The 9,395-nt window shown below is 42.0% G+C and overlaps 1 protein-coding gene and 1 long non-coding RNA gene across 6 annotated transcripts in view; one reads left to right on the top strand and one right to left on the bottom strand.

The window, feature by feature from the left end:
• Window positions 1–1,597: 1,597 nt before the first annotated feature.
• The window catches only part of LOC128322459 (uncharacterized), a 26,887-nt gene continuing 19,089 nt past the window's right edge, over window positions 1,598–9,395 (bottom strand). Inside the window, exon 3 of the long non-coding RNA XR_008305726.1 lies at window positions 1,598–3,808. This is a non-coding gene — a long non-coding RNA (uncharacterized LOC128322459). The remainder of the gene's footprint in view (window positions 3,809–9,395) is intronic.
• The window catches only part of LOC128322454 (probable 2-ketogluconate reductase), a 13,942-nt gene continuing 6,248 nt past the window's right edge, over window positions 1,702–9,395 (top strand). The window contains exons 1-3 of one of the 5 annotated variants that reach the window (XM_053243718.1): window positions 1,702–1,947; window positions 7,722–8,106; window positions 8,492–8,663. In XM_053243718.1, the coding sequence (XP_053099693.1) occupies window positions 1,717–1,947; window positions 7,722–8,106; window positions 8,492–8,663 (788 nt within the window). In that variant the 5' untranslated portion in view covers window positions 1,702–1,716. Of the gene's footprint in view, window positions 1,962–2,022; window positions 2,195–2,935; window positions 3,051–3,524; window positions 3,687–7,721; window positions 8,107–8,491; window positions 8,664–9,395 lie in introns of those variants that run through there. The other 4 variants (XM_053243721.1, XM_053243720.1, XM_053243719.1 and 1 more) reach the window with 4 other exon arrangements.

The following is a 9,395-nucleotide window of genomic DNA, read 5'->3' as shown; positions in this document are numbered from 1 at the left end:
CACTATACATAGTTGTATTATCTCAGTCATGTCTCCTCTATGTCACCTTTTTCAAAACCCTGAATAATGTAACCTTTTCTTGTAAAGTGCGCCAGCCCCCTGTGTTGGATGCCCTTATCTACACTTTCCAGCTCTAAAGAATCCTTTTTGAGATGCTTCTATTAATTCTGCCATTCAGGGTGAGGAGAATTAGTCAACCATTGGTGATTTGACTGTGATGGCAGAACTGTGGTGAAAATCATATTTATTGTTCTCTGCCAAGGCCCTCAGACACTTCCCCTCCCCTCAAAGGCATACAGGTAGCCCTCATTATCTATGGCCCCAGCACCTGTGGTTTCACATATCCATTCAACCTCATTATCTACTAGAGTTGCCATGCCCCTTGAAATTCCAGGTTTCACCCAGATTTTAAGCATCTCACCCAGATTGCTTAGCCTGCCCAGATTTGCCTGGATTTCAGCTTTCATTATTTTTTTTAAAGCTAATCTCTAGCCCTTGTAGAAGTAGATTTATGGAGCAAAAGGTGCAGTCACTATTCTGCTCAAAAATTATTTTAAAGCCAATTTATATAATATGAAAATTAGGCATCTGGATTTGGAAAGTCAGAATATGGCAATCCTATATCTGCGGTTCGGGGGGGGGGGGGGAGGCAAAATTAACCTTTCCACGGATCCTGGGTGACCAGAAATGGTTTCCAATGTCATTTCTGGCCACCATTTTGAGGCACGGAGCCATTTTGTGGCTCAAAAAAACCTCAAAAAAACCACCCCATGATTTTTCGTGGGAAATCCAAAGAATTAAGGTTTGGATGAGGTGCGTGGGTCGTTGCTGGACAGTTGGAAACCTGGAGAGCATGGAACAGTACTTTATTGCTCTTATTTCTGTCTCCTCCCCACTTTTTAGCCCTTTTCTAACCTCAAGGAACCTAACCACCCAATTCCCATTGACTCAAGGTCCCATCTGCGGTTTCATTATCCGCTGTTGTAGGTCATTATCCACTGTTGTAGGCCAGAACCAAACCCCCGTGGATAATGAGGGCTACCTGTAATTTTAAAACTGAAGACAGCATTAGCTGACAGACACATAATTTCATTTTTGCTAACTGGGCAAAGAGGCACCTTTTACCATGGTGATTCTCTTTATTTAGCAGGGGGAGAGTAACTGGCCCTATCTACCCCCAACACAGTGCTTCCAGTGACTGTTGCTGGTGTTATGTTACTGGTGTCTTATGTTACTTTTTAGAATGTGAGCCCTTTGGGGACAGGGATCCATCTTATTTATTTGTTATTTCTCTGTGTAAACCGCCCTGAGCCATTTTTGGAAGGGCGGTATAGAAATCAAATTAATAATAAATAAATAATATTTTCTCTCTCTTAAAAAACAACACCTTAACCCAAAATAGGCTTTGTAAACATTAAAGACAAAGCATCATCTTCAAATATAAACAATTAATAAAAATAATGAGCAGGTGGCAACCTGTCTGTCACATCATCCAGAAATTGGGTTTACATACGTCTGTACATGTGAATGGTAGTGACAGAGGCAGCCATGGCACTTGGCTAAATAGGATTTCAACATAATGAATATTCGACTCAACTGTGTTTTGACCATCTTATTTTAAAAGCTCTCCTTTCTCTATCATACATTTCTTACAAGCAGTATTTAAATGTCCTCATGTGCTGAAGTCTTCCTCTTGACCAGCGATTCCAGTTTAGCATGCTGTTAAACTCCCAGCCCACAATCCAGATACCTGAGAGTTTCTCCACCTCACCTTCCGGGCTTCACAGCTCAGGAGCGAAGTCCTTCCTGTTTACCTTTTCCTGTGCCGTACAGAAAAGGCACGAGGTTCATTTAAATATTAATTTCTCGAATCTGAACTCTGACCTGAACCAGCAAGTCATAATCCAAGAGTCCACTCGTCTCTGCTTCCTGCAGCGCCTCAGAAAGGTAGTCTCCTTAAGGTAATGTTTATTTCTTTCCAGATCAAACGGGCAGTATGTCGGACGGCAAGTTTTTGTTTGGAATCCAACTACCTGGCTGCGTACCTATAAGGAAGGCTTGCTAGCGGTTGTCCTCCTGTTTGTTTTTCTTTTTGTTTATTCTGCTGTTTCTTATATATGGAGGAATTCTTGAAGGCAAAACCAGTCAACTATTTTTAAAAAGCGCGATGTTATTTAAGCGTCTTTGCTCAGAAGTAAGCCCGCTCAATGGTCGTTACTCTAGATTGAAAGTATATTTAGTGGCGGCACTATTTTTTGTCCTTCACTCTGACGAGTGCCTAATTTCAGCCAATAGGACATAATTTGTAATTTCAGCCAATAGGACATAATTTGCCGTATGCAAATTAACTAGAGAATCACAATTCGAGGAGGGGGAGAGAGGTGGGGCCAGGTCAATCTTGCTGAGCTTTTGAGCGGGAGAAGAGAGGCAGTTTTTCCTTTCGCGTTTTATTTGAAGCAGTCATAGTGGTTCCACTTGGTTTCTCCTACCATTTAGTAAATGTTTTGCGCCCTTTTTTTAAAAAAATGATTTCATGTCATGCTTTGGAAACTTGTAGTTTATTATTTATTTATTTATTTATTTAAAACATTTATATACCGCCCAAAACGCAAGTTTCTGGCCGGTTGCATCTTCTTCCAGGAAACGTTAGGAAATCCTGCCCATTCTTATCGGGAAGAACGCCCACGTAACGGGAGCCTGTTAGCGAGCCTTGCATTGTTCCCATCATCAAAACGCCCCTAATCTACACACCTCCGCGCATGTAGCATTTGTCTCTGCGTGCGTAAACAGACTCCTCTGGACACCCAGCGTGGAGAGGTTCTCTCCCACAGGACAGCATTTGTCTCACGCGTGGACTCCGTGGAGAGCGAGGGGCATAGTTTAAAATCGTATTATTTTCATGGTTTCCTAGTTCCTAGATAGAGTATTCTCTCTGTCTTAAATTTTTAGAATGCCTAACCCAGATGGCTCTCGGCCAGGCGATTCACATGAAATAAAAACAACCCTATTCAGACATTATGTTCTACATGCATACTGGTGTCTGCACCCAGGTAAATATTTATGGAACAGTGCCGACTGCACCCGAACTGCCACACGTGATTAAAAGGGTGACATGCTGAGAGCCTACTCATAATTATGGCTTTCCTGGACATCGTCCATGAAAGTACAGCCCATTCCTGTACTGCATTCGTCTGAACAGCCATTCTGTACACACAACCCAAATTTATAGGAACATAGGAAGCTACCAAGTCAGACCATAGGTTCACTTAACTCAGCATTGTCTACACAGACAGGCAGCAGTTTCAAGGTTGCAGGCAGGAGTCGCTCTCAGCCGTATCTTGGAGATAGAATTCCTAGTTGAAACTAATATTTGCATTGTGCGTAGAGGTGCTATTTGAATGAACAGCCCACCCCCCAGGTGATAAATCAACAAAAGATGTCACAAGAAAGTGTCACCATGACAAAGATGTCACCATGAAAGATGTCACAACAGGCATGCTCAGCATGTCCCCAGCTCCTAATCTCATGGGTTGGAAAAGTATAAGCCAAACTGGCCCTATGCATGAACTTTATTGCTTCCCCTCCCCTTTTTTAAATTACCCTGGGTACAAGCATCCTCAAACTTAGAAGCCCTCTTCAGATGTTAGAAGGGCAAATGGCGCTCAGAGTTAAAGCGCCGAAAGAAGGTAGGAAGTTCTGTTCTGGTGCTGTCACTCACACCCTCTCTCCAGCTACTCGCAGTTACAGTGGCATTTCTTTGAAAATCATTTCATGGGAGAGGGCAAACTTTGTCCTTCATGTTAGATTTCTGAAAGAAAAAGAATGATATATTTCACATTAATGTCCCCATCCTATTGCTTTTTATATGTGTTGACTGAAAATAAGAAAAACTCTCCAAATCTGTACCTTTCATTCAAGTTACCACACGGGCAGGAATCCACAGATTTAGGCTTAGTTCACTAGCCAGCTGTTATTTGAGGTCACCTCCAGTGAGGCACACAGGCAGAGGGCTTAGGAGAGAAGTGGGTCTTCTGTCATGTGTACTGGGATATGTAGATGGTAAGAAATAGTGGGAGTCCTCTCCTAGTCCTACGTCTCAGAAAGGATTCCTGCTGTTCCTTATCTTCTCAAAAATGATAGCAGAAATGAGACCTCTGAGGAGATCTGTGTGGTGTCCAGCTCGCCAGAGAACTGGGGGCACTTGCCATTGGTGAGCTGGCAAATGGATTTGTAGATGCCTGCACATGGGTCCAGCAAAGGGTGTGGTGGCAAGCTATTTATCGGCGGGGGGGGGCTTGCCCTCTGGCAGCACCTATGCCTAAATGGCAGCTTTGAAGGTTTCACTTTGAAAAGTATGCATACACGAACATTCTGGCAATGCACATTTTAAAAAATCATTTTAACGGATCACAAAATGGCATAGGTGTAGGGATGAAGTCTCTTGCTACTAACAATGTCACTGGGCTGGTTCAGACAATACTGGCCCAGCAGCCCTCAGCACATGTGAAGAGGGTGGGAATGCTCTGAGAGGGCATCTGCCCTGATATAACAGAAGCATGTCCCCATGCACTGTCAGGATGTCCTTCAATCCTGTGAGAGGGGCAATAAACTGAATCGCTCCTCTTAATGTGCATCAACTGCTCTTTAAACAGGGTTTCAGGGATGATTCAGATTATTGAAGGACGATTCAGATTATTGTTCCTCTCATGTGACCCCACAACACATTGGGACATCCTTCACTGACGTCAGGGCGGGTGCACACACTCTCAGTGCATTCCCATCCTCTTCACGTATGCTGAGGCTGCTGGGCTGGTATCGTCTGAAACTATTAAACAGGTGTTTGTGATCCCACACAACAGTATCACACAGTATACCAGTCAAGTGGTGTGAGGGATTGGTTTCCTCAATTACAACATACTATTTTTTCTTTGCTGAGAAAATGTTATCTCACTGCAAGAGAAATGCATATGTGTCTAGCAGTGTTCCCTCTAACAGGGATTCCCAGATGTTGTTGACTACAACTCCCATAATCCCCAAGCAAAGGCTATTATCGCTGGGGATGCTGGGAGTTGTAGTCAACAACTTCTGAGAATCCCTGTTAGAGGGAACACTGGTGTCTAGATTCCTGTAATAAAACTGACGCCTAAATATTTATTAAAGAAAACAGAATTGCAAGGAAAGCGCCTCAGTGTCACAATCTCATTCTGTTTATTTATTTACATAATTTGTCTATACTATACCACAACCTTAGAGGGCTTGCAGCAATTTGATTAGTAATGGCAGATTAATGTCTGTCCCTGGGCTCACTGTAGCCCATGATGTATCTTGCCTTTCTCTCACCCTCATGCCTTTCTCTCACCCTCTCTCACCCTCTGAAGATATATTATTATTTATACAGGTGAAACTCGAAAAATTAGAATATCGTGCAAAAGTTCATTAATTTCAATAATGCAAATTAAAAGGTGAAACTGATATATGAGATAGACGCATTACATGCAAAGTGAGATAAGTCAAGCCTTAATTTGTTATAATTGTGATGATCATGGCGTACAGCTCATGAGAACCCCAAATCCACAATCCCAGAAAATTAGAATATTGTGAAAAGGTTCAACAGTCTAGGCTCCAGGTGTCCCACTCCAATCAGCTAATCAATCCATAACACCTGCAAAGGGTTCCTGAGCCTTTAAATGGTCTCTCAGTCTGGTTCATTAGGAATCACAATCATGGGAAAGACTGCTGACTTGACAGTTGTGCAGAAAACCATCATTGACACCCTCCATAAGGAGAGAAAGCCTCAAAAGGTAATTGCAAAAGAAGTTGGATGTTCCCAAAGTGATGTATCAAAGCACATTAATAGAAAGTTATGTGGAAGGGAAAAGTGTGGAAGAAAAAGGTGCACAAGCAGCAGGGATGACCGCAGCCTGGAGAGGATTGTCAGGAAAAGGCCATTCAAAAGTGTTGGGGACTTTCACAAGGAGTGGACTGAGGCTGGAGTTAGTGCATCAAGAGCCACCACACAGACAGATCCTGGACATGGGCTTCAAATGTCTTATTCCTCTTGTCAAGCCACTCCTGAACAACAAACAACGTCAGAAGCGTCTTACCTGGGCTCAAGAAAAAAAGAACTGGTCTGTTGCGCAGTGGTCCAAAGTCCTCTTTTCTGATGAGAGCAACTTTTGCATCTTATTTGGAAACCAAGGACCCAGAGTCTGGAGGAAGAATGGAGAGGCACACAATGCAAGATGCTTGAAGTCCAGTGTGAAGTTTGTGTTGATTTGGGGAGCCATGTCATCTGCTGGTGTTGGTCCACTGTGCTTCATTAAGTCCAGGGTCAACGCAGCCGTCTATCAGGAGATTTTGGAGCACTTCATGCTTCCTTCTGCAGACGAGCTGTATGGGGATGCTGACTTCATTTTCCAGCAGGACTTGGCACCTGCCCACACTGCCAAAAGTACCAAAACCTGGTTCAATGACCATGGGATTACTGTGCTTGATTGGCCAGCAAACTCGCCTGACCTGAACCCCATAGAGAATCTATGGGGCATTGCCAAGAGAAGGATGAGAGACATGAGACCAAACAATGCAGAAGAGCTGAAGGCCGCTTTTGAAGCATCCTGGTCTTCCATAACACCTCAGCAGTGCCACAGGCTGATAGCATCCATGCCACGCCGCACTGAGGCAGTAATTGCTGCAAAAGGGGCCCAAACCAAGTACTGAATACATATGCATGCTTATACTTTTCAGAGGTCCGATATTCTTCTATTTACAATCCTTGTTTTATTGGTTTCATGTAATATTCTAATTTTCTGGGATTGTGGATTTGGGGTTCTCATGAGCTGTACGCCATGATCATCACAATTATAACAAATTAAGGCTTGACTTATCTCGCTTTGCATGTAATGCATCTGTCTCATATATCAGTTTCACCTTTTAATTTGCATTACTGAAATTAATGAACTTTTGCACGATATTCTAATTTTTCGAGTTTCACCTGTATATACCACTTTTCAACAAAGAAATTCACAAAGTGATTTATACAGAAAAATAACAAGAAGATGGTCCCCTGTCCCCAAATGGCTCACAATCTGAAGAGAGAGAAAAAACCATTAGGTAAAGACCCACAACAGCCACTGCAGGGACACTGTGCTAGTGTTGAAACATCACCAAGAAGAGGCTGGAACAGATCAAACAAAGTTTAGCAGATTATTCTGTTCATGAAGGCCTGGCCAAAGTTCAAAGTAAACTGTAGTTTTGCCTCACCTTCAACACATCTGTCAGATCTTGATAAGGAATGCTGTTTCTTCTTAGAGATAGCACAATGCATAGGGTGTAAGGTGGTAGTTGGAGATAAGTGTAACACAATCCATTTCCCCCCCAAGTATCAGTGATGGCAAAGAGTACCTGGGAGTGAGCTATGAGCAGCAAGAACTTGCAGTGCAATCTTATGTATACTTACCAATTAAAAATAAGTCCCACTGAATTCAACAAAACTTATTCCCTATAAACGTGTGTAGGATTGTACCTTTTGACTTTTAATTCTCTGGAGGGTCAACACAAATGCTAATTTTAGAGAGCCTCCCCAAACTGCAGAAAGTGACTACCTTATTAGTATATGAATTATCCAAAATAGAATTTGAAGGGAAATGTTGTTCCTCTCACATTAGTAAACAGACTTTTAAAGATTGTGCCTAGTTTGTTTTTGTTTTGTTTTGTTTTGATAGACTATGGAAAAGCAAGAATGTCCCTGTACACTAATAAATGTTATAGGAGGTCCAGATGGAATATATGAAGACCACATGGAGTTCCTGGAGAAACACTTTAAGCTGATCACCATGAAAGAGTTCCTTGAAAACAAACAAGTTCTTAGTCCTAAAATCAAAGCAATTTTCATGTGGTGTCAGAAGCCAGCAGTTAACAGAGAACTCCTGCAAAGCTTGCCTAACTTAAAGGTGATTGCAAACTCAGGTGTAGGAGTGGATCACTTGGACCTGAAACTGATCTCCAGTTTTGGAGTGAAAGTTGCTAACACTCCATTTGCAGTTTCCAATGCTACAGCGGACTTGGGGATAGCTTTAATGCTAGCATCTGCTAGAAGGATTGTGGAAGGTACAATTTCTTTCCAGTTACATTTTTTAAAAAATTACATGTTAGTGTAATAGATCGTGTAAAGGTTGTTATGGTTAAACATATACAATAATCACATTTCTTAAATTGATGTCCGTGTAAAAGATTTCCAGACAGAAATCTGGTATACAATACATTTCCCAGCTTTCAAAGCTCTGCCCTGCCATTTCAGTCTACTGGATTTTGCAAACAATGTCCTAGATGAGAAAGTTTCTTCCCAAGTTCTACATCCAGGGCTGGCCTACAGATGGAATACAGTGCAATACAATTAAGTACACTGGAATGTGGATTGCCTTCAGTTTGTTGAATGATCTCCAACTAGAATATGAATTAACTCTTTTTAACTGTTGTCTATTTAAATGTCTAGGTTATCAGATCGCTTTTTCTCCTGACACTAAATGTTTTAATGCTGACTGGCTGGGACAGGAAGTCACTGGTGCAACTTTAGGTATCATTGGAATGGGATCCATTGGATACAAGGTGGCCCAGAGAGCCAAAGCATTTGAAATGAGAATTCTTTATCATAATAGGAGTCGGAGGTAAATTTCTGTCTGATCAAATTCTGTGTACACTGAACCTGTTTTACTTTGGAATGTCTGACTGTACTAATTTTCAGCATGAATTAGCTCACTTGCATAGCATTGGCATACCCAGATGCATTATGATATTACAGTTCTGGTGTACCTGGAATGTGTGCTTGAAATTTACAGACTATTTGATTATTCCGTATTCCTTTCCCTTGTTTCCATATTCCCTTCCCTTGTTTTAACAACTAAATTTAACTTATCTGTTGTTGGTGACTAAAATCTATAGCATACATAATATTTTTTTTATACTATTACTGGTGGTATTCCCTAAATTACAGCTACACGTTTTAGCCTGGCACAAACATTGTAATATAGTGTACACATCCACCGGATACAGCGAAACTTAGTTGTGACTAAATCCCATTTAAGGAAATAGGACACTAGTCATGTGATTAACCTTAGCTGGTATGAGACCATTGTTAGATCCAAACTGAATTTGATGTGGGAAATTTGTGATCAAAATCTCCTGAGTTAATTTAAAAGCCAGCCAGCCATCCTGCCTCTACCTGGCAGCAGCACTGCTAATCCCAGCCTTGCTGCTTGCTCCCTCCCTCCTGGGATTAGCAGTGCTGCTGCCAGGTAGAGGTAGGGACAGGATGGATGGCATAACAGTGAGGTAGCTGCTGGAGGTGAGTGCCTTGCTGTACTTCCTTAATGGGCCAGCCCCGAGGGAAACTAGAGATT

Source organism: Hemicordylus capensis, chromosome 4 (genome assembly GCF_027244095.1).
Source record: "Hemicordylus capensis ecotype Gifberg chromosome 4, rHemCap1.1.pri, whole genome shotgun sequence".
Taxonomy (NCBI): Eukaryota; Metazoa; Chordata; class Lepidosauria; order Squamata; family Cordylidae; genus Hemicordylus; species Hemicordylus capensis.
This window is presented reverse-complemented; position numbering and strand designations above follow the sequence as displayed.